Here is a 25,471-nt window from a genome sequence, read left to right as displayed (position 1 = left end):
GATCTATTTGACGGAATTAAAGTAGGCAAAGATATAGTCAAAATTGCTTTTTTTGCAGATGAAGTCAAATTGTTCCTGTAACGACCACTAGCACAGTTAGGAGATATTTTTGATTTTATTCAGAAATTTGGGGAATACTTGGGCTACAAGATTAATTGATCAATTCAATAGCTAAATTTCTCTTCTTTCATATTTCATGGCAGTAATGCAGATTCCACTCTCATTTTCTCATTTTTGCATGTAGCTATTGTATTTTTCAGGCCAGTATTCACACAGCAGTTTCTGCTATTACATGTATTCCCCTTGCATAGTCACTGGTGTACATACCTTCTCTCCATATGGCTTCACTCCTGATATTTACCCTGGTTACCAGTGTACGCTGCTTACACAGAGTCGGTGCTCGTTGGTCTCCCGCAGTCAAACACGCCGATGCATGTTGCCCAGAGGGGAGCCCGACGACCAAAAAATGAACCAGAACAGTGTGTAACGATCAGCAATTTCACAGCAGGGCCCAGGTCGCTGCTTAGTGTCACACACAGCGAGATCGCTGATGAGGTCACTGCTGCGTCACAAAACCTGGGACTCAGCAGCGATCTTGCTATGTGAGAAGTACCCATTCCACAAAGACAAAATGGAGTGTAGATTTAACAAATTAGATTCTGCTCTCATTAAAGCAATACACAAATGGATGAATAGAGTACAACTTGGCTATAAAAAAAAAAAAGGTTTTTTCTCCTCATCAAAAATTAGAAGGAAAAGTGCGTAAAAAGATGAAGTTTGTAAATGATCCATCATAAAACGTACACAACCGTAATGACCCATGAAATAAAATGAACTCTTTATTAACAGATAGCAAAAGTCTTAATATTTACATAAACAGACATTCTATTCATGACTATGGCTTCAATCTTGCGTGAATTCTCTCATGTATAATAAAATCCGCTTTCCGAGCGAAACATTTTCCACATTCTGAACATGAATATGGCTTCTCTCCTGTGTGAATTATCTTATGTATATAAAGATTTGATTTTGCAGCAAAACATTTCCCACATTCTGAACATGAATATGGCTTCTCTCCTGTGTGAATTATCTTATGCGTATAAAGATTTGATTTTGCAGCAAAACATTTCCCACATTCTGAACATGAATATGGCTTCTCTCCTGTGTGAATTCTCGCATGTATAATAAGATGTGATTTCTGAGCAAAACATTTCCCACATTCTGAGCATGAATATGGCTTCTCTCTTTTGTGAATTCTCTTATGTGGAATGAGCTCTGATTTCATAGCAAAACATTGCCCACATTCTGAACAGGAATATGGCATATCTCCTGTGTGAATTCTCTCATGTGTAATGAGATGTGATTTCTGAGCAAAACATTTCCCACATTCTGCACATGAATATGGCTTCACTCCTGTGTGAATTCTCTCATGTTTAATGAAATTTGATTTATCAGCAAAACATTTCCCACATTCTGAACATGAATATGTTTTCTCTCCTGTGTGAATTTTCTCATGTTTAATCAGATTTGATTGGTGAGGAAAACATTTCCCACATTCTGAGCATGAATATGGCTTCTCTCCTGTGTGAATTCTCTCATGTCTATTAAGTTTTGATTTCTCAACAAAACATTTCCCACATTCTGAACATGAATATGATTTCTCTCCTGTGTGAGTTCTCTCATGTGTAATGAGATGTGATTGCTGAGAAAAACATTTCCCACATTCTGAACATGAATATGGCTTCTCTCCTGTGTGAATTCTCCCATGGTTAACAAGAGCTGATTTGTGAGCAAAACATTTCCCACATTCTGAACATGAATATGGCTTCTCTCCTGTGTGAATTCTCTCATGTGAAATGAGGTCTGCTTTCATAGCAAAACATTTCCCACATTCTGAACATGAATATGGCTTCTCTCCTGTGTGCATTCTCTCATGTGTAATGAGATGTGATTTCTGAGCAAAACATTTCTCACATTCTGCACATGAAAATGGCTTCACTCCTGTGTGAATTCTCTCATGTGTAATGAGATTTGATTTATGAGCAAAACATTTCTCACATTCTGAACATGAATATGGCTTTGCTTCTTTGTTACTTTCACTTTCCTTAGCATTCTGTTTGGAACTCCTGGTACCGTCATCTGTCATAAATAAAATTGAAGTTATAAGCTTTTAATAATATAACCTCAAACATTCACGTAGACACACATAAATCCATATAAATTCCAAAGTGTGTAGCAAAGTTTTACTTCGGAGTGCTCAAAACGACATTCAATAAAACATCTACAAACATATCCAGTGCCACTCAATAATAGAAGGATACTTTGGCATTTCATTACTGCTGTAGAAATATTAAAAAAAGGGATTAAGACACAGGTAATGAGAAAAATGAGTGAAACGACATAGGCATCGCATAACTGCTTTAGAGATATTTGCAAAGTGAGATTTTTAGTTTATGTATGGACCAATCCATGTGAGCCCGATAACCTTGACAAGTACCTGACCAAGCTCTCCGTCCTATAGCCAGGGTATGTCCACCATCTTATTTTACCAGGAACCTATCTGCCCAGACATGCAGATTTTTAATCACACAGAGGCATTTAAGGTTAGGTTCCCAAAATATTGAGATCACCTTGTCGAGGTTATTGGGCTAACATGGATTGGCCAATACATAAGCTAAGAATCTCTCTTTGCAAATATCTCTAAAGCAGTAATGCAATGCCTTTGCCTTTTTACTCATTTTTCACATTAGCTATGTATTTATCCCTTTTTTGTAATATTCCTACAGCAGTAATGCAATGCCAAAGTACACTTTAGATGCGCCACAGGAATTAAAGCAATGTGGAAGGGAAAAAATAAAGATTTTAATTTTTCCCACAAACGTGTTGCTTTAACCACAAATTTTCATTTTCCCAAGGGTAATATGAAAAAAAATTCCTGCCTTGACTACTGCAACCTCCTGCTCTCTGGCCTCCCTTCCAACACTCTTGCACCCCTCCAATCTATCCTAAACTCTGCGGCCCGCCTAATCCACCTCTCCCCTCGCTACTCCCCAGCCTCGCCACTCTGCCAATCCCTTCACTGGCTTCCCATCACCCAACGACTCCAGTTCAAAACATTAACCATGACATACAAAGCCATCCACAACCTGTCTCCTCCCTACATCTGTGACCTAGTCTCCCGGTACCTATCTGCACGTAACCTCAGATCCTCACAAGATCTCCTTCTCTGCTCCTCTCTTATCTCCTCTTCCCACAATGGCGTACAAGATTTCTCCCGTGCATCCCCCATAATCTGGAACGCTCTACCTCAGCACATCAGACTCCCACCTACCGTAGAAAGCTTCAAGAGGAACTTCAAGACCCACCTCTTCTAACAAGCCTACAACCTACAGTAGCCCTCAGTCCAGTAGACCACTGTGCAACCAGCTCTGTCCTCACCTATTGTACCCTCACCCATTCCCTGTAGACTGTGAGCCCTCGCGGGCAGGGTCCTCTCTCCTCCTATACCAGTCTGTTTTGTACTGTTAATTATTGTTGTACGTATGTTGAGGATAAAGAATTGCGTATACAAAAATACTTAATTCAGCCATTTCATAGACTCAGGTATATAGTTCAGTAGATGTGAACTAACACACATATTTGTGAATGCTTTTGTTTCTTACTAACATGTATATATGTATATTGCATATCCAGTGATTTTTCCTTAGACACAGTATATGTATACAGCTTGAAGATGGCTGCCATTTCCTGTTTTGCACATGGGACGATAGACAAAAGAAATTCCTGGAGCCTGGACTGACCAATCCAAGGAGGATGTGCAGATCTCTCTACGTCATGAAGCCCCGACCTACAATACTTGATTGGACTAAAACTTTTGTTTACACCCCTTACTGCTCGGTCTAGAGTTTTTTAAAATAATAAAGATCACTTGGTCAGAGCCAGTCATGGAGATAGATGTAACTGACTTGCTGTCCAGTTATTCTTAATTCTCGTGTGCACACATGACAGTTTAATCTGAAACAGCAGCCAGATCCCGAGAGATCCTTTGAGTCTCATCATCATCATCGTCATTTTTAACCTTGACAGTTGGCGCGCCAAGTGTGGGGCCACCAAGAAGAGTGAGTCAGAGCTTCCACTTTCTGGACGTCTGGGGCTACTCTACAAGTATCCAGGTGTTGCTCGATATCAAGGATTTGATCGCCCTCCGTTCCACGGTAAGCATCATATACATTGTGTGTGCTGTTTTACCTGTGGTTCGAGAGACACCTGGCGAAAGGGGGTGGTCACTAGTCCGGAGAATGGTAGTGCACCGGAGACCTAACGGTGTGACTGTCACTCGCGGTTGACCTAGAGAAGGACCCAGCCCCCATAGGGGCTAGGCGTAGGTTTTAAAGGATCTGACTGTCTGTATTTGAGTTGTATAGAGCGAGAAATCAGGGGGGGGGGCTTTTTGAGTAGCTGTTGATTTGTATGTAGTGTATGGTTAATCAGGCTTGTGATTTCTCTGTTTGGTTCTCGGAGAGTTAATTGTCTGTTATTGTTCACGGAGGGCTCTGCTGTAAGATAGAAAAGAGCAGGGTCGAATTACGCAAATAGTGCTTACAGTCTCTCACTAAGAGGGAAGAGAAAGGTGGGGGTCACTCATTCATGCAGCTACATTCCTTCACTGAGAACAGAAGAGAGCAGGAAGCAAGGAAGAAGGGGGGTCAGCAGAGAGGCAGAGGGAGAGGAAATGGAGCCCACACAGACGCAGCTGCTGTCTTTGTTCTGTGGAGGAGAAGGGGGGTCAGTGTGTGTTAGCAATCCCCCACTGCCATGGTCTTTGCATTGAAAGGGAGAAAGGAGGTGTCATATACCCATAGCTGCTTGCAGTGAGGAGAAAGGAGGGGTCAGTGGGCTAACATACAGGACGCAACAGCAGCCTTTGTGTAGTAAAGCAAACGGAGGAGTTGTAATGATTTGAAAGAAAGACAAGTGCTATGTCTTTCTTATTGTCTGTCTTTCTTATTTGCGTAGCAGACGAGGCGGGAAAGGATTTCATTTTAGTTAAGTTAAAGGTGTCGGAATTAGCGTATTCTCCTGCGTATTAGACGCGAGTCACTGTCTGCGCATTACAAACGCGGACGAGGCGAGAAAGAATTCCGTTGGAGCCGGCCGGTCCAATTAGAGCACTTTGTATACACTCTGTTCAGAAATAAAAATGTTTTTTTAGTAGGAGCTGAGAACGCTGTCGCCCTAGTTACAAAAAAAAAAAAAAAAGAGCGGAAAAATATATGAGATTGTAAAAAGTTGTGTAAAATCGTTAGACTACCACTAGATGGCAGGCTGTAACCCATATTGATCTATAGTGAGTTTATAATGAAGAACAAAGACCCCATTCACTGTCTGTTGCTGTTTGCATTATTACTAATGTTTTTCTTTAGCTGTGCCTTATTGTTCTCCTTTAAAAGTCATTCATATCTGGTACTAATCAAATCTCTCCTTTGCATTCTGTAATGCAAACTAGTTTAGAGCCCTTAAAAGTAACATCCCTGGCACCGCCCGTAGCTTCAGCCACTCCCAGTACACCCAGGGAGTCACAACATGGATGCTACACCCGGAAGTCAGGTGCCTGGAACTTCCTGTGGCAGCCGTCTTGCTACACCCACTGATGTCAGTACACCTCATAAGCCACACCCCTCGCAATGGCTCTTTTTTTTTTTTAACTTCGTTTTATTAACAATTTCAACGCAATGGCTCTTTGTTCAAAGCTCTCCACCAATCCCCGGTGGGAGGTGTTCTCTGGTATATATGACTAACACATTTGAATAAGTATAAATAGTATATTTGTTTACTCAGCTATCCAATACATGCAAGTCAAAGATAAGTAAGTGAAATTTTTACTGAATTGATAAATAATCAGAGATAAGAATGGAATGTGTCTTTCCCCAATAGTGACGTAAGTTTGGTTTAACCCTTAGAGTTCAGGATTTCCCATTTTTAGTTTACTGCTTATACCTGAATAGGGAATATTAGATTTCATGGGATGTGCGATTTAATTTCTGTGTTGTTTTGTTTTTTAATGGCAATTTATTCGAACAATATATTTTTATTTTGTGACTATCATCTTTTCTGTTTTTACGATTATTTCTAAACAATTTATATATTTTTGCAGGTTAGTCGTCCAGTAACAGCTGTCATTTAATCATGTCTCAGTTATTTCTACTATCAAAGGTTTTTCTTTTCTTTATGGATACAGTGTTGTTTATTGTAAGGTTTTAAAATTCCCCAGCAATGTATATTGTTGAAAGATATACGTTATTTTCAGTGTTTGTTCATTTTAGGTTTTAGTATGTAGCTAATTTATTACCTGCTGTTTTATTTTTCTTTTAGGGAATACCAGTATAAAAACTCTGAATTTTGCCATATTGGTAAATAAACAATTAAACAAGGGGGGAATAAGGTATTAATTATATTCTCCAGTTTCTTTGAGGGTGCAGTAGGCATATTAGATAGGATTTGAAGCTGACCATTTTCCCCATAGGCTATGTTTATTAGATTACTATGAGGTATATCTGTTAACTGAAATGGGAAAAATCTTGTCTTATATGTTTATTTGTTTGTTTATTTATTTAGTATTGTCAGTCATGTGAAGTATAGATGACCACTAACTGTATTATGGTCAGAGTTAATGTTATAAGAATGATCTAATGTATATTTTTTAGTTTTTGTTTTTATAGATGAAACCAGATGGTGGTCGATTCTGCACTGGATATGCTACAGGTTACACAACCTGAGGTAGTTAAATTCGACCACTCCCTCCAATTCTATGGGTACAAGAGGCAGTGCCGCATTAAATGCCTCTCTAGATGGGTAGAACAGGAGTTGGTAAGAGTCTTTAGAGGTGTATGTAGGTTGTAGATTTTTTTCCTGTTGTCAAATGAATTAGGTATGCTGAAGAGAAAGTCTAGATCTGAGCTGATGGAATCGGATGGAGATCCCCGCACAGGTGCAGCTGACCAAGAAGCAGTGAATGGGCCTAGAGTTGAGAGTCTTTCACCATGCATAAAGACCATGCCTCGGTGACACCGGTCACGTCAGTGACTTCTGTCACTCCTTGTGTTCTTAAATCCCTACAGGAACAAGCAAATCAACAAGGAGTGGAGTGTGACATGCAGGGAGCCAGCTGACTGAGGAAGGTCTGTGGACAAAGGGTGGTAAGCTTTCTCTGCCATGAGAACTATTCTTAATGATGGCCCAGGTAACATCTGTGAAAGACAATTGTCAGTGTGTGCTTTGGTGACGCCAGGGTTCAGTACCCAGGTGGGCAGATTCACCCAGTCTTGTAAGACATGTGCCTAGAACTAAGTGAGAAAAAAACTGTAAAGAATCCGCAGAAACACCCTGCACCTGCTCTACCCATTTTTAGAGACTGCAAACTGATTATAGATGTATATCATGAGCACGTTGTATGCAAGTCTGTGCGTGTTGTGTAAATCTCTCTCCAGGTTTGGTCAGAGGCATTCCAGTGCAGAAAACGATATTATTGTTGAGAAGCACATGAAAGTGGTATGTAAAAAAGTGTTTACAAAAAGTGTATATTTTATAGAAAAGTGGAAACTAGTAAATCGTGTATAAAGAAGGGAATTTTGTTACTTACCGTAAATTCCTTTTCTTCTAGCTCTTATTGGGAGACCCAGACGATTGGGGTATAGCTACTGCCCTCCGGAGGCCACACAAAGCACTACACTAAAAAGTGCAAGGCCCCTCCCCTTCTGGCTATACCCCCCCGTGATATCACGGGTTCTCCAGTTTTAGTGCCAAAGCAAGAAGGAGGAAAGCCAATAACTGGTTTAAACAAATTAACTCCGAGTAACATCGGAGAACTGAAAAACCGTTTAACATGAACAACATGTGTACCCGCAAACAACAAAAAAATCCCGAAGGACAACAGGGCGGGTGCTGGGTCTCCCAATAAGAGCTAGAAGAAAAGGAATTTACGGTAAGTAACAAAATTCCCTTCTTCTTCAGCGCTCTATTGGGAGACCCAGACGATTGGGACGTCCAAAAGCTGTCCCTGGGTGGGTAAAGAAATACCTCATGTTAGAGCTGCAAGACAGCCCTCCCCTATGGGGAAGCCACTGCCGCCTGCAGGGCTCTTCTACCTAGGCTGGCGTCCGCCGAAGCATAGGTATGCACCTGATAATGTTTGGTGAAAAATGTGCAGGCTCGACCAGGTAGCTGCCTGGCACACCTGTTGAGCCGTAGCCTGGTGTCGTAATGCCCAAAACGCACCTACGGCTCTGGTAGAATGGACCTTCAGCCCTGAAGGAACCGGAAGCCCCGCAGAACGGTAGTCTTCAAGAATTGGTTCTTTGATCCATCGAGCCATGGTGGCTTTAGAAACCTGCAACCCCTTGCGCGTACCAGCGACAAGGACAAAAAATGCATCAGAGCGGCGCATGGGCGCCGTGCGGGAAATGTAGATTCTGAGTGCTCTCACCAGAACTAACAACTGTAAATCCTTTTCATACCGGAGAACCTGATGAGAACAAAAGGAAGGAAAGGGTATATCCCGATTAAGAAGAAACGCGGATACAACCTTAGGGAGAAACTCCTGAATAGGGCGCAGCACTACCTTGTCCTGGTGGAACACTAGGAAGGGAGCCTTGAATGACAGAGCCGCCAGCTTAGACACTCGCCGAAGCGACGTGATCGCAACCAGAAAGGCCACTTTCTGTGACAGGCGCGAAAGGGAAACTTCCCTCAGAGGCTCGAAATGCGGCTTCTGGAGAGCAACTAGTACCCTGTTCAGATCCCATGGATCTAACGGCCGCTTGTACGGGGGCACAATATGACAAACCCCCTGTAGTAACGTGCGCACCTTAGGAAGACGTGCTAGACGCTTCTGAAAAGAACACGGATAGTGCCGAGACTTGCCCTTAAAGGGAGCCGAGCGACCAACCTCTTTCCCAACCAGATTGCAGGAGGGAAGGCAAAGTAGGCAATGCCGATGGCCAGGGAGACCCTCCCTGAGCAGAACACTAAGATAAGAATATCTTCCACGAGTTGTGGTAGATCTTGGCAGACCGCGGCTGGCTAGCCCGTCTCATGGTGGCAATGACGTCGTGCTCACGGTCGACCGACGGTGAGATGCCACAGATCACGGTACCACGACCTCCCCGGCCAGTCTGGGGCGACGAGGATGGTGTGGCAGCAATCGGTAGCTGGAACTGTGACCAATCCTGAGCCAAGGCGCCTGTCGCCAGAGCTCTTTGATCGTAAGACCGCGTCATGAAAATCGGGACCTTGTTGTTGCCGAGAAGCCATGACGTCGACGTCAGTCTTCATCCTGCGTCTACAGAATTCTTGCAAACAAACGGGTGCAGAGCCCATTCCCCTGCGTCCACGCCCTGGCGACTGAGGAAGTCTGCTTCCTAGTGTCGTACGCCCGGGATGTGAACAGCTGATATGGTGTATGCTCTGTCTTCTACCCATAGCAGAATCCGCCGGACCTCTTGGGAGTCTTGTCGACTGCGTAGTCCGCCTTGGTGGTTGGTGTATGCCACCGCTGTGGATAGTCCGACTGAATTCGGATCTATTTGCATTCCAGCCACTGCAGGAAGGCTTGCAGTGCAAGATACACTGCCCAGAGCTCCAGACCACTGAGTTGAAGAGTGGACTCCTCTGAAGATGGTCTTTGACCGTCTGGAAAAGCTAAAACTCGCCTCTGGATGAGGCGCCTCCTTGAAGGAGAGACTGTCCCCTCGTCTGTAGTGAACGCTGTTTGTCCAGCGGAAGCTTCACTATCGCTGAGAGAGTGTGAAAACTCTCCAGGAGATGCCAGCGATTGGGTTCAACCTTGAAAAGTTGAAGACCCACCCGAAACTCTGGGAAGGGTCCAGCGCCATGTTCAGGTTGTGTTGGCATGCTTGTAAAGGAGAGTGCCTTGACCAGTAGATTGCCCAAGTAAAGGATCACAGAGTGACCGTGAGAGCGCGGGACTGCTCCCTCTGCTGCCACGAACTTGGTGAACACCCGTGGGGCTGTCGCCAGCCAAAGGGTATGGCTACGAAACGAAATATTCTCGTCTTTAATAACGAATCGTAGCCAACGCCGGTGCCTCGGAGCAATCGGCACGTGTAGATAAGCATCCTGATGTCTATTGAAGCTAGGAAAACTCCTTGAGACAGAGAGGCAATGACGGAGCGGAGTGATGCCATCCGGAACCGCCTGGTTTTCACGTGCTCGTTAAGCAGTATAAAGTCCAGAACGGGACGGAAGGAGCCGTCCTATTTTGGCACCACGACCAGGTCGGGGCAAAATGCGTATCTGGTTCCTGAAGAGGAACAGGGATTACCGCTCTTTCCGCCTGCAGAAGAGCCTCGGCTCGGTCGGTGCGGTAGTTTGAAAACAAACTGACTCTCACTCACAGGCCCTCAACCTGCGGTAGGTAAATGCCGCTAAAGCGGGGGAGTCTGCCCCCCCGCGGTTGCGGAGTGAGAGGGCTGAAAATTATGAGGAAAACGCTTTGGTAGCGGATCCTCCGGCTGCCTTCCCCGGGCGTGAATTGAGCCCGCTAGGAATCTATGCCCTTCTGGGCTTTTTGAGTCGTCTTGGATAGTTGAATGATTTCATTCAACCCTTACCAACAGACTATCACTAGATAAAGGCAACCTGGTTAAGCACTTCGTTGGAAGCAGCCTCTGTTCCAATCTCTCAACTACTAGCCTCTGCGTAAAAACACGGAGTTGGCGGATGCCACTGACGTCCGGCTCGTAGAGTCTCGGACAGCAATAACAGCATGATTCGCCATGCCGACATTGCGAGTTAAAGACGCTGCTGGGACCGAGAGTACCTGTGACAGCGACCCTCTGCGCAATACTAGCTGAAATAGCTTGGAGTGCCTTCACGGCTGCGACTGTCGGAGCAGCCGACCTGCCGATAGCTTCATAGACAGATTGCAACCAGAGGCCAATCTGCCTGTCAATGGCATTTTGAAGTGAAGTCCTATCCACCACTACAACTATAGATCTAGCTGCAAGCATGGAGATTGGGGGATCCACATTTGGATACTGGGTCTAGCGCTTGACCACGTCAGGGGGAGCGACACGTGTCTCATTAATACGGTCGGAGAAACGCTTATCGTGATAAGCGTGTCGTTTCTGGACTGCGTCTCTGGAGTCAGAGTGCTAAACAAGTACTCAATATATAGAGATTTCTCTTGCTGTGAAGCTGACCCCTCCACTGGAGGAGTTGAGGGAGAAATACCCAACCTTTCGTTGATGGACGCAATAAGATTATTCACTATAGCGTCACCATCCGGTGTATCCGGATTGAGAGCGGTCTCAGGAACAGAGTCCTGAACAGCTACGTCTGCCTCATCGTACAGAGAGTACTCCCGCTGGGACCTTGCCCAGTGATGTAGTCGAGGGCTAATGCCAGCGAGCCCGCTTAGGCCATCTGGGACTGTCGACCGTGTCGGATGCCTGCTCTCTGGGATGCCTGGAATCACTCTGGCGCCTTGAGATGCTCCAGATCAGGGCGGCCAGGGTCATTGCAACCATATTGCCCACGGTCTGCTTGGGGTGCAAAGTCTGTAAGATGTCAGTCATAGTCACAGACAATATATCAGCGGAAAAACTGCAACTTCGTCCCTGTCTCTGGACAGAGATCACAGGTGGTTCCTTTGGCCACATATAGCAGAGACCCCGGTTGAGCAATTGCACGCACTGGGGGTCCTGAAACCGTATGACATGCAGTACAAGCAGCATAGAAAGCCCGTGCATTGGCAACTTGTCTTTTTCTGCTGTTGTTGTCTAGCTATCTAAGAGCCTAGCCGAGGATAGCGACCGTACAGTGAATAGTCATACAAGCATGAAGTACAAATAAACACTTCAGCACATGTAGTACACGCAGCATTGAAAACTTGTGGCTTGGCACATTTGCTCTTCTGCTGCTGTTGTCTATTTATCTAGGAGCATGAGACAAGGATAGCGACATACAGTGAATGTATAGCATACAGCATGACAGTAAACACTGCAGCCCATGCAATCCAAGCAGCATTGAAAGCTTGCGCGTTAGCACCCTAGCCTTTCTGCTGCTGTTGTCTATTTATCCAGGAACATTAGCCAAGGATAGCGACATACAGTGAATGTATAGCATACAAGCATGACAGTAAACACTGCAGCCAATGCAAGTCAAGCAGCATTGAAAACTTGTGCCGTAGCACCATTGCTCTACTGCTGCTTTTGTCTGTTTATCTGGGCGCATTAGCCAAGAATAGTGACATACAGTGAATGTATATCATAACAATAAACCGTGCAGCACATGCAAGCGAAGCAGCATTGAAAGCTTGTGCCTTAGCACAAATTGCTCTACTGCTGCTGTTGCCCAATCTGACAGTAAACACTGCAGCACATGCAAACGAAGAAGCATTGAAAGCTTGTGCCTCAGCAGCATTGCTTATTTGCTGCTGTTGCCCAGAATAGCGACAGTACAGTACAGTGCATAGCATATCAGCACACAGCCCAAAAGCCCACTTCAGCATTAGTGGTGTCAGTACTGCTTACCGCCCGCACAAGAGCGGGTGTGAGGTCGCCCAAAAACCTGTGACTGGTTCCGTTCTCCCAGAGTGGAAACCATAATGGCTGCCGGCTTCTCTTCCCCGTCCTGTGCAGAGGGGCGGGCCGTGGGCGAGCCCCAGCCAAGAGCGGGAACCCGGCGTCTCACTGTGTTCAGTGAGAGGGGGCTGGAGAATGCAAAGCAGACTCGAGCTCCCTGCGCTGAGCTACTGTACAGCGTCCCGCCCCTCCTCTGACTGGCAGGGCTGGGGCGGGAACGAAACGAAAACTAGGCCGCAAAGCCGGGGACTCTAGTAATAAGCGCGGCCGTCCTATGTGCACGGCCGACGCCGAAGTCCCCCGGCGCACCACAAGTCCCAGCCGCGCCACAATGTAAAAAACAACCAGCAGCGGCCGGCGCGGCCGTTTTCAATACATAAATTCACTCAGCAAAGCTGCAGTGAATAATAGCACCAGCGCTCCGCGCTGTTGTCCCCGGCGCACTAACACTCCCAGCAATGCTGGTGTGTGTGGGCGCGATGTGCATGGGAACACAGAGTACCTTGATGTAGCAGGGCCCTGTCCCTGACGATACTCAGCTCCATATCCAGCAGGTTCTTTTGGGTCTGTGGATGGAGCTCGGTCTCTGTGCCTGGAGACCGGTAAGATCCCACTTCACCCAGAGCCCCTCATGGGGATGGGGAAGGAAAACAGCATGTGGGCTCCGGCCTCTGTACTAGCAATAAGTACCTCAACCTTACAACACCATCCACGGGTGAGAAGGGAGCATGCTGGGGGCCCTACATGGGCCCTCTTTTCTTCCATCCGACATAGTCAGCAGCTGCTGCTGACTAAAATCTGTGGAGCTATGCATGGATGTCTGACCTCCTTCGCACACAAAGCTAAAACTGGAGGACCCGTGATATCACGGGGGGGTATAGCCAGAAGGGGAGGGGCCTTGCACTTTTTAGTGTAGTGCTTTGTGTGGCCTCCGGAGGGCAGTAGCTATACCCCAATCGTCTGGGTCTCCCAATAGAGCGCTGAAGAAATGTATATGTTTTGTTTTCTTTTCGTAATAAACAGGTCTTTATGTAAGATGTTTTTTGGTTTAGCACAGACATGTATATTTTTATATAATTGACTGAATAGTGTGATAATCAGGTGTATTCTCCAATTCCAGATCTTAAATCAGAACTATTAGCATATGGTCTCCAGTCAGGAGACTGATTGATCCTAAATGACAAGCGAGAAAGAGCCATGAGTCAACACTAGAGGAGCCGATCCAACCGCAGAAAAATCTATGAATCCACACCTCGCATTGCAGAAGGGTCGATCAACCAGAGCTGCACTGAGCGTTCTGCTCATACTTATCCTTTTCAGAAAACCCTGTACAGTTTCAGACCATTATTGCCAGAACAGTTAGAAGAGAGGATTTAGAGAACCTTGAGACATGGGAAAGTCCAACTACAAAGGGTGAGGACTCGCCTAGGAGTCCTTGGTCTCAAACCGGTGAAGAAAACCCCTTTCCCCTTTCCGCCCATGCCTCAACGTTCAGTTAGGCAGGTTTTTCAACAGATCTTTCTACCTCTCTTCCTAAGGGAACACAGTACCCTTAGAATTCAGAAATGGCAGAAGTAAGTCTTTAGGGGGGATTGTTGAGGATAAAGAATTGAGTATACAAAAATACTTAATTCAGCTATTTCATAGACTCAGGTATATAGTTCAGTAGATGCGAACTAACACATATTTGTGAATGCTTTTGTTTCTTACTAACATGTATATATGTATATTGCATATCCAGTGATTTTTCCTTAGACACAGTATATGTATACAGCTTGAAGATGGCTGCCATTTCCTGTTTTGCACATGGGACGATAGACAAAAGAAATTCCTGGAGCCTGGACTGACCAATCCAAGGAGGATGTGCAGATCTCTCTACGTCATGAAGCCCCGACCTACAATACTTGATTGGACTAAAACTTTTGTTTACACCCCCTTACTGCTCGGTCTAGAGTTTTTTCAAATAATAAAGATCACTTGGTCAGAGCTAGTCATGGAGATAGATGTAACTGACTTGCTGTCCAGTTATTCTTAATTCTCATGTGCACACATGACAGTTTAATCTGAAACAGCAGCCAGATCCAGAGAGATCCTTTGAGTCTCATCATCATCATCATCGTCATTTTTAACCTTGACACGTATACCCTCTTTCACTTGTAAAGCGCCATGGAATAAATGGTGCTATAATAATAAATAATAATAATAATATAATTCAGTTAGGCAATTTCTGGAGTGTACGCCGATAGCCCATATGTGGTGGAAAGAAGGGAATTTTGTTACTTACCGTAAATTCCTTTTCTTCTAGCTCTTATTGGGAGACCCAGACGATTGGGGTATAGCTACTGCCTCCGGAGGCCACACAAAGCACTACACTAAAAAGTGCAAGGCCCCTCCCCTTCTGGCTATACCCCCCCGTGGTATCACGGGTTCTCCAGTTTTAGTGCCAAAGCAAGAAGGAGGAAAGCCAATAACTGGTTTAAACAAATTAACTCCGAGTAACATCGGAGAACTGAAAAACCGTTCAACATGAACAACATGTGTACCCGCAAACAACAAAAACATCCCGAAGGACAACAGGGCGGGTGCTGGGTCTCCCAATAAGAGCTAGAAGAAAAGGAATTTACGGTAAGTAACAAAATTCCCTTCTTCTTCAGCGCTCTATTGGGAGACCCAGACGATTGGGACGTCCAAAAGCTGTCCCTGGGTGGGTAAAGAAATACCTCATGTTAGGGCTGCAAAACAGCCCTCCCCTACGGGGGTGTCACTGCCGCCTGCAGGACTCTTCTACCTAAGCTGGCATCCGCCGAAGCATAGGTATACACCTGATAATGCTTGGTGAAAGTGTGCAGACTGTACCAGGTAGCTGCCTGGCACACTTGTTGAGCCGAAGCCTGGTGTCGTAATGCCCAGGACGCACCCACGGCTCTGGTTGAGTGGGCTTTTAGCCCTGAAGGAACCGGAAGCCCCGCAGAACGGTAGGCCTCTAGAATTGGTTCTTTGATCCATCGAGCCAGGGTGGCTTTAGAAGCCTGCAACCCCTTGCGCGGACAAGCGACAAGGACAAAAAGTGCATCGGAACGGCGCATGGGCGCCGTGCGGGAAATGTAGATTCTGAGTGCTCTCACCAGATCTAACAAACGTAAGTCCTTTTCATACCGGTGAACCGGATGAGGACAAAAGGAAGGCAAGGATATATCCTGATTAAGATGAAATGAGGATACGACCTTAGGGAGAAACTCCGGAATGGGGCGCAGCACTACCTTGTCCTGGTGGAACACCAGGAAGGGAGCCTTGGATGACAGAGCTGCCAGCTCAGACACTCGCCGAAGCGATGTGATCGCAACGAGAAACGCCACCTTCTGTGACAGGCGAGAAAGGAAACTTCCTTCAGAGGCTCGAAAGGCGGCTTCTGGAGAGCAACTAATACCCTGTTGAGATCCCATGGATCTAACGGCCGCTTGTACGGGGGTACGATATGACAGACCCCCTGTAGGAATGTGCGCACCTTAGAAAGACGTGCTAGACGCTTCTGAAAAAACACGGATAGTGCCGAGACTTCCCCCTTAAGGGAGCCGAGCGACAAGCCCTTTTCTAACCCCGATTGCAGGAAGGAAAGAAAAGTAGGCAATGCAAATGGCCAGGGAGACACTCCCTGAGCCGAGCACCAGGTTAAGAAAGTCTTCCACGTTCTGTGGTAGATCGTAGCAGAGGTGGACTTCCTAGCCTGTTTCATGGTGGCAACGACCCCTTGGGATAATCCTGAAGACGCTAGGATCCAGGACTCAATGGCCACACAGTCAGGTTCAGGGCCGCAGAATTCCGATGGAAAAACGGCCCTTGGGACAGTAAGTCTGGCCGGCCTGGTAGTGACCACGGTCGGCCGACCGTGAGATGCCACAGATCCGGGTACCACGATCTCCTCGGCCAGTCTGGGGCGACGAGTATGACGCGGCTGCAATCGGATCTGATTTTTTGCGCAGTACTCTGGGCAAGAGTGCCAGAGGTGGAAACACATATGTGAGCCGGAACTGCGACCAATCTTGCACTAAGGCGTCTGCCGCCAGAGCTCTGTGATCGCGCGATCGTGCCATAAATGCCGGGACCTTGTTGTTGTGCCGAGACGCCATTAGTTCGACGTCCGGCACCCCCCAGCGGCGACAGATTTCCTGAAACACGTCCGGGTGAAGGGACCATTCCCCTGCATCCATACCCTGGCGACTGAGGAAGTCTGCTTCCCAGTTTTCTACGCCCGGGATGTGAACTGCGGATATGGTGGATGCTGTGTCCTCCACCCACATGAGGATTCGCCGGACTTCCTGGAAGGCTTGCCGACTGCGCGTCCCTCCTTGGTGGTTGATGTATGCCACCGCTGTGGAGTTGTCCGAGTGGATTCGGATCTGCTCTCTTTCTAGCCACTGCTGGAAAGCTAGTAGGGTAAGATACCCTGCCCCGATTTCCAGAACATTGATCTGAAGGGTGGACTCCTGCTGAGTCCACGTCCCCTGAGCCCTGTGGCGGAGACAAACTGCTCCCCACCCTGACAGACTCGTATCTGTCGTGACCACTGCCCAGGATGGGGGTAGGAAGGATCTTCACTGTGACAATGAGGTGGGAATAAGCCACCATTGCAAAGAGTCCTTGGCCGTCTGGGAAAGGGAGACTTTCCTGTCCAGGGAGGTTGACTGCCCGTCCCATTGGCGGAGAATGTCCCCTTGCAGTTGGCGCAGATGAAACTGCGCAAAGGGAACTGCCACCATGGCTGCCACCATCTTCCCTAGGAAGTGCATGAGGCGCCTTAAGGGGTGCGACTGGCCTTGAAGGAGAGACTGCACCTCAGTTTGCAGTGAACGCTGCTTGTTCAGCGGAAGCTTCACTATCGCTGATAGAGTGTGAAACTCCATGCCGAGATACGTTAGTGATTGAGTCGGTGACAGATTTGACCTTGCCAAATTGATGATCCACCCGAAAGTCTGGAGAGTCTCCAGCGTAACATTCAGGCTGCGTTGTCATGCCTCTTGAGAGGGTGCTTTGACGAGTAGATCGTCCAAGTAAGGGATCACCGGGTGTCCCTGAGAGTGCAAGACTGCTACCACTGCTGCCATGACCTTGGTGAACACCCTTGGGGCTGTCGCCAGACCGAATGGCAGGGCTACGAACTGAAGATGGTCGTCTCCTATCACAAAACGTAGAAAACGTTGGTGCTCCGTAGCAATTGGCACGTGGAGATAGGCATCTTTGATGTCTGTTGAGGCAAGGAAATCTCCTCGAGACATTGAAGTAATGACGGATCGGAGGGATTCCATCCGGAACCGCCTGGCGTTCGCATGCTTGTTGAGCAGTTTTAGGTCCAGAACAGGACGGAAGGAGCCGTCCTTTTTTGGAGCCACAAAGAGATTGGAGTACAAACCCTCGCCCTCGTTCCTGAGGGGGGACAGGGATCACCACTCCTTCTGCTCTTAGAGCGTCCACCGCCTGCAGCAGGGCATCTGCTCGGAGGGGAGGTGGGGCCGTTCTGAAGGATGGAGTCGGAGGACGAGAACAGAACACCGTCCTGTGCACGTGAGCACAATGTCCGTCACCCACCGGTCTGTGACCTGTGGCAGCTAAATGTCGCCAAAGGCGGGGGAGTCTGCCATCAACCGCGGATGCGGAGAGAGAGAGAGAGCTGAGAGACATGAGGAGACCGCCTTGGTAGCGGTTCCTCCGGCTGCCTTCCTTGGGCGTGATTGAGCCCGGCCGGAATCTGAGCCCGTCTGAGGTTTTGTAGCCCTTTTGCACGAGGACAATTGGGACCTGCCCGAGCTTGGGAAGGACCGAAACCTCGACTGTACTTTTAGGACAGCATTAATAGGGTAAGTCGCAGTGCAGACATTACGGGGTTACGGACGCCTCTGCGGTACAGATGTACATGTGCTCAAGGCCAGCTGCGCAAGAACAGCTGAAAAGGTTAGGTTGCCTATACGGCTGTGAATGCCGGAGCAACCGACACGCCGATAGCCTCCTAGACAGATTTCAACCAGAGTCCATCTGTCTGTGAATGGCATCTTTAATTGAAGCCCCATCTCCAGTGCAACTATGGCTCTAGACGCAAGCCTGGAGATTGGAGAATCCACCTTTGGACCCTAGGTCCAGCGCTTGACCACGTCAGGGGAAAAGGGATAACGTGTATCTTAAAAACGTTTGGAGAAGACGCTTATCTGGTAAGCGTGGTGTTTCTGGACTGCTTCTCTGAAGTCAGCGTGGCCAGAAAAATACTCAATATCCGTTTGAGATACTGAAAAGGGACTTCTCCTGCTGTGAAGCTGACTCCTCCACTGGGGGAGCTGAGGGAGAAAGATCCAACCTTCCATTGATGGACGCTATAGGATCATTCCGTATGGCGTTACCATCCGGTGTATCCGGATCGATAGCGATGTCAGGATCAAAGTCCTGGAGAGCTGCCTTATCATACAGAGAGTCCTCCTGGGACCCCCCCGTTCCAAATGAGGTTGGTCAGGAAGATTGCCCATGGCCTGTCTGGACTGCAAATCTCTATCTTATGACAATATATCTGTCGAAACTGCAACTCCGTCCCTGTCCTTGGACAGGGATGACAGGTGGTTTCTTTGGCCACGACTAGTAGAGACCCCGGCAGACGAAGTGCTAGAGACCCCGGCAGACGAAGTGCTACAGGGGAGCATGCACACAATGGGACGGTGTCATGAACAGCATCCCATGTAGTAAAAACAGCACTGAAAATCTGTGTTGCTTTTTTGCCGCTGCCGACTAGCCATCTAGAAGTATATAGCCAAGATTGGTGACCGTACAGTGCAATGTATAGCATACAAGCATAAAGTACAAATGAACACTGCAGCACCAGCAATACAAGCAGCATAGAGGCCTGTGCCCTGGCACCTCTGCTCTTCTGCTGCTGTAGACTAGTCATCTAGGGGAATATAGCCCAGAAGAGTGACCATACAGTGCAATGTATAGCATACAAGCACAAGTACAAATGCACACTGCAGCCCATGCAATACAAGCAGCATAGAAAAAAACCTGTGCCCCAGCACCCTTGGTTTTCTGCTGCTGTAGTCTAGCCATTCCAGGAGAATATAGCTAAGACTAGCGACTGTACAGTGCAATGTATAGCATACAAGTATAAACACAAATGAACACTTCAGTACGTGCAATACAAGCAGCCTAGAAAGCCTGTGCCTTAGCACACCTGCTTTCCTGCTGCTGATGTGTCGCTCTCCAAGCGGGCATATAGCGACCTATGCAGTTAAAATACACATGTACACACTGCAGTATATATTGGGGTCAGCACTATGTGTGCCGCTTACCGCCCGCCTATAAGCGGGTGTATGGTCGCCATAGTCCTGCCTGGTTGCCGAAAGTCCGAGCTCGGACTGCAGTAATGGCTGCCGGCGTCTTCCCCAGCTCGTGTGAGGAGGGGCGGGCCGTGGGCGTGCCCCAAGTCAGAGCGGGAATCCGGCGTCCGACAGTGTGCAGTGAGAGGGCTGGAGCATGTAAATAAAGCTCCAGCCCTCGGCGCTGCTGATTGCTCAGCGTCTGTCTCCTTCCCTGAATGACAGGGAGGGGGCGGGAACGAAGCGGCACTAGGCCGCAGAAGCCGGGGACTGGATTTATAAGCGCCGCCGCCGTAAAAGCGCGGTCGGCGCCCAGTCCCCGGCGAACTACAAGTCCCAGCCGCGCCGCCGCTCCCGGAGCGTCCGGCGCGGTAGTTCCCAATACACAAAGTCACTCAGCAAAGCTGCAGTGACTGTAACCCTTTACTGTCCCCGGCGCACTAGCACACCCAGCAAGTCTGGAGTGTGCTGTGTCTGTGTGTCCGGGGACACAGAGTACCTGTAATGGTGCAGGGCCATGTCCCTGAACGGTACTCCAGCTCCGTATCCAGCAGGTTCAAATGGGTCTGTGGATGGAGCCCGGCGTCAGAGCTTTGAGGCCGGCAGGATCCCACTTCCTCAGAGCCCCCCAGGGGGATGTGGAAGGAAAGCAGCATGTGGGCTCCAGCCGCCGTACCAGCAATAGGTACCTCAACCTTACAAGCACCATCAACGGGTGAGAAGGGAGCATGCTGGGGGCCCTATATGGGCCCTCTTTTCTTCCATCCGAAATAGTCAGCAGCTACTGCTGACTAAAATCTGTGGAGCTATGCATGGATGTCTGACCTCCTTCGCACAAAGCTTGAAAACTGGAGAACCCGTGATACCACGGGGGGGTATAGCCAGAAGGGGAGGGGCCTTGCACTTTTTAGTGTAGTGCTTTGTGTGGCCTCCGGAGGCAGTAGCTATACCCCAATCGTCTGGGTCTCCCAATAGAGCGCTGAAGAAACTACTGCTTGGGTTCACGGCAGGACTCGGAAGGAAAGGAGCACCATTTGACTTTTGGAGAACAAAACTGACTGAAATAGATAGAGGATGCCATGTCACGTTTGGAAAGCCCTTGATGTGCCTAAACAGTGGAAACACCCCTCAAATTATCTCATTTTGGAAACTACACCACTGAAGGAATGTATCTAGAGGTGTAGAGATGATAGGAGTACCCTTATATAAGGCAAGGGGTCTTTAGCCGACCCCAAGCTATTATGGCGGACCCATCTGCACCCAACGATAAGGTGGCTGGGGAAGTTGGATATGTGGAATGTTGTACCCCATAGGCTGCGATCTGCGAATGCTGCTGTCAAAGATTGAAAAGTTAACAGCAATGGGTGAGGCTTACCTCCACTGAATAACTGAATAGACATCATCCGCTGCCAATAACGGAGACTCAGCTTCTAAGCCGCAAGAAGTAAGAAGATGCAATAATACATTACATATCGAGGAGTGGTTAAAGAAAACCTGGCAGCTACAAAAACACTACCTGCAGATATAGTGGTAATCTGAGTGCCTAGTATTTAAATAATATCTATCTGGTTTATTCACACAGTGTGTGACGCTAGTCACTGCATGGACAAGCCGTAAGGCAGGGTTACCAAACGTTCCGGGGTCAGATACAAAGAGAGCATGCCGTGAACTAAGGGGAAAGACAAAGGCCTAGTCAGGTCTGTGGTCAGAATATCAGGAGCATAGCGGATCGGGGCAAATGGATGGTCAGAGGAGGTCCAAAGTCTGGCAGCTATAGATCAGAGCACAGATAACCAAGGCCCCGTGTCATGCGGTGTTCAGGCCCACATTCGCGTGGTGCCGCGGTGGTGTTGGACTCTGTTCACAGGCAACCTGATCTTAGTTACTCAACGTCAGCTGAGACTTTTCCACTGCTTTCCAGTCCTGCATGAGTTAATTCCTGTGGAGTGGTGTGTGGCTCCTTGAGACTCATAGGGCTAATTTCTATTCACCTGTCTTCTCCCTATTTAAGGTTTGAGAGTCTGCTTGTTGGTGCAGATGATACCTTCAGCTTATGCTCCTGTGATTCCGGTCTCTCTCGCGATCCTATTCTTGGTGACCAGTATATCGCTGTTGGAGTGGTCTGGAAGTTTCCTTGTTGTATATTTACTTCCTTCCTTATACTTTATTCCCTCCCATACACGTATTGTGTCTCTCCTTTGTGTGCAGTGTGTAGGACTTTTGTTTTTTCTGTGTCTGTGGTATTTGTGGGGTTTGCATCTCCACTCCAGGTGGGGGGAGAGTGGGTGTTAGATCAGGGTTTGGACAGGAGTTAGTGTGGCGCCCCTGAGGTGTCAGTTGCCACAGGATACTGCATCTAAACCAAGTTATGGTATCCAGCTCGGGTACGGTGGAGGTAATTCACCGGTATGCACACAATTCACACAACACTCATCTTAGAAGCTCGACCACTCGGCCTGGGCTAGGGTAGGATGGGGGGTGGCCATCGTGAGGTATGTGACCTCCTGCTCACTAGTTCAGCCAACCCGGGGGGTGGAGTGTAGTTCGGGGGAGCAGCCTGTGAAAGCAGGGCAGTGAGGAGACAGAGAACAACAGGAGAACTGTACAGACAATCAAGGAGTGAAGACCTGTGGCTTGGAGCTAGTGCAGCTCGGCCTACGTACGGAATAGAAAGGGATCCTAGGGCTCACGGAGAGTGCAGCAGGCACCCGTGACCCGTTCCACTAGCAAGCAAGTGGGTGGAAGGCCCATTAGAATGAGGAACACACATAAAGGTGCATCGGCCTTGACCTCCGAACTATCCGGGATCGGCTGGAGCCCACTACAGCGAAGCTCAGTGCTCTAGAGGCGGCACGTGTCATCTCTGTGCATCGGATGCCTCAGTGAGTAAAGGAACTTTGATTGCAATCTCTGTGTCGATCCATCTTTCGTCGGCACTTCAGGCACCACACTCGCCTTACATCATCATACTAGACTACCACTCCCAACATCCCTGGGGCCTGAGCTCTGCCTGTGGAGAGTTGTACCAAGCAAGCTGCACTACCATCCGCCCCAGAGGAAATCTCCCGCAGCGACGGCTCATAAATAGCCGCATACCACAGGTGGTGTCACCACTAACTTTCATCCCCTGTAATTATTTCCCTTCAACCATCTTTATGGACACCGCTGGGGTCAAGAAACCGGGCCTGGCCGCTGTGACATCCCCCTTTCTACACCGGCCTGGTGACGCGTAGCCCCCAAGACCCCGTGGGCGCGTCATTAGTGTTACGCTGGCGGTCCAGACATGGATACCATCAAGCCTACCTGTGGGATAAGGGACAGCACAAGGTCCCTAGTCTGAGGGCCCGTTTCAGGGGGTCACTTCTACAGTTACCCCGACACCTCCGTGATACCCTGGTTTTGGGACTAAGTACTCAGCCAAGTAACCGATCACTCACTCAGAACAGGGAACCACGAAGAAACCAAGCACCTCTCAGTTTCAGATTGAACTGAGCTGTCGCTCAACAAACTAACAGCTTGGCACGGCCCCGATTCCATAGAAAGGCAAAATTGTCACTCACTGCGTCCAAGACAGCGGAGAGATTGTGACACAGTGGCTGCAAGGAGAAAATGCAGTTACATTCTCCCAGCAGCTGCTCACTTCCAGTCACCAGCACAGTGGGAGAGGCTGTAAGGCCGGCGTCACACGGGACGATCTATCGCGTGATCGTACCCGCCCCCGTTGTTTGTGCATCACGGGCAATTAGTTTCCCGTGGCGCACAAAGTCATTAACCCCCGTCACATGCACTTACCTCCCGGACGACGTCACTGTGGGCGGCGAACATCCTCTTCCTGAAGGGGGAGGGACGTTCGGCGTCACAGCGAACAATAGAAGCGGGGGCCAATAGAAGCGGAGGGGCGGGGTTGAGTGGGACGTAACATCCCGCCCACCTCCTTCCTTCCGCATTGCCGGCGGGACGCAGGTAAGCTGTGTTCGTCGTTCCTGGGGTGTCACACGGAGCGATGTGTGCTGCCACGAGAACGACGAACAACCGGCGCGCAGAAGGAGGACCGACTTTATGAAAATGAGCGACGTGTCAACGAGCAACGATAAGGTGAGTATTTTTGCTCGTTCACAGTCGTTCGTACCTGTCACACGGTACGATATCTCTGACGATGCCGGATGTGCGTCACTAACGACATGACCCCGACAACATATCGCACGATATATCATACCGTGTGACGCCGCTGTAACAGTCACCACTCACTAGATAGTGGGCGCACAGTAATCAACCCTCTTGTTCCTTGGCTGACAGCATGTGAGCGGTAAGTGTTACTGTTTCCTGCACTGCATCGGTGACTGTATACGAGCGGCAGCAGGGAGAATGTAACTTCATTTTCTCCTTGCAGCTGGGAATGTGACTGTTCTGTTATTTAATGGTGACTCTTCCCTGAGGAGGGTTACCTGTGGAAAGGTCTCTACTCCGTTCATCACTCCGCACATCCATTTCTCCTTTTTCCATTGTGTCTGCAGCGTCCTGCATATCTTTTCCCTGAATTTCAAAGCTGTAAAATAAATATTGTAAAAGTCACAGACAGAAGGAAAAGTCATGTGGAAGGTTCTAGATGGACGCTTCTGCTACCAGAGCCGTGTGGCCCCTGAGACCAATCCATGCATGGCCTCTACGCCTCCTATATCGCCCGTGCTGCCCCAGAGGCAGTTCAGCAGGGATAGAAGCAGGATCCACTTAGAGTGGTACATTATGACATTGGGATTTCCTTTTCATTGCCCCATAATGTATAATACCAACAAAAGTGTCCCACAAGCATCGCATGATACCTCCACAGTGACTTCCTCCCCAGCACCCTCCACACCAGGGCTGAGGAGTCGCTAACAAAAACCTCTGACTCCCAATATTTCATGGATTCAAACTCCACGACTCCCTCATACAGTTCAAACCAGAAGTTTCCATCCACTATCTATAAAGACACATCTGCAGGTTTTCCCCTCCGCTCTCTATACAGACACATCTGCAGGTTTTTCCTTTGCTCTCTATACAGACACATCTGCAGGTTTTTCCCCTCCGCTCTCTATACAGACACATCTACAGGTTTTTCCCTCCGCTCTCTATACAGAAACATCTGCAGGTTTTTCCCACCGCTCTCTATAAAGACACATCTGCAGGTTTTTCCCTCCACTCTCTATTCAGACACATCTGCAGGTTTTTCCCTCCACTGTCTATACAGACACATCTGCAGGTTTTTCCCTCCACTCTATAAAGACACATCTGCAGGTTTTTCCCCTCCGCTCTCTATACAGACACATCTGCAGGTTTTTCCCTCCGCTCTCTATACAGACACATCTGCAGGTTTTTCCCTCCGCTCTCTATACAGACACATCTGCAGGTTTTTCCCCTCCGCTCTCTATACAGACACATCTGCAGGTTTTTCCCTCCGCTCTCTATACAGACACATCTGCAGGTTTTTCCCTCCGCTCTCTATAAAGACACATCTGCAGGTTTTTCCCTCCGCTCTCTATA

The 25,471-nt window shown here is 48.1% G+C and overlaps 1 protein-coding gene across 4 annotated transcripts in view; it reads right to left on the bottom strand.

Moving 5' to 3' along the window:
* Window positions 1-814: 814 nt before the first annotated feature.
* LOC142295782 (uncharacterized) overlaps window positions 815-25,471 on the bottom strand; it is a 44,797-nt gene continuing 20,140 nt past the window's right edge. For 3 of the 4 annotated variants that reach the window (XM_075338871.1, XM_075338873.1, XM_075338872.1), the window contains exons 5-6: window positions 24,397-24,497; window positions 815-2,139 (exon numbers count right to left, since the gene is read on the bottom strand). In XM_075338871.1, coding sequence (XP_075194986.1) covers window positions 896-2,139; window positions 24,397-24,475 — 1,323 coding nt within the window. In that variant the 5' untranslated portion in view covers window positions 24,476-24,497 and the 3' untranslated portion in view covers window positions 815-895. Of the gene's footprint in view, window positions 2,140-21,326; window positions 21,378-24,396; window positions 24,498-25,471 lie in introns of those variants that run through there. The other variant, XM_075338874.1, reaches the window with a different exon arrangement.

This window comes from Anomaloglossus baeobatrachus, chromosome 3 (assembly GCF_048569485.1).
Source record: "Anomaloglossus baeobatrachus isolate aAnoBae1 chromosome 3, aAnoBae1.hap1, whole genome shotgun sequence".
In the NCBI taxonomy this organism is placed as follows: domain Eukaryota; kingdom Metazoa; phylum Chordata; class Amphibia; order Anura; family Aromobatidae; genus Anomaloglossus; species Anomaloglossus baeobatrachus.
The sequence above is the reverse complement of the archived record's forward strand: the minus strand, read 5'-3'. Positions and strand labels throughout refer to the sequence as shown.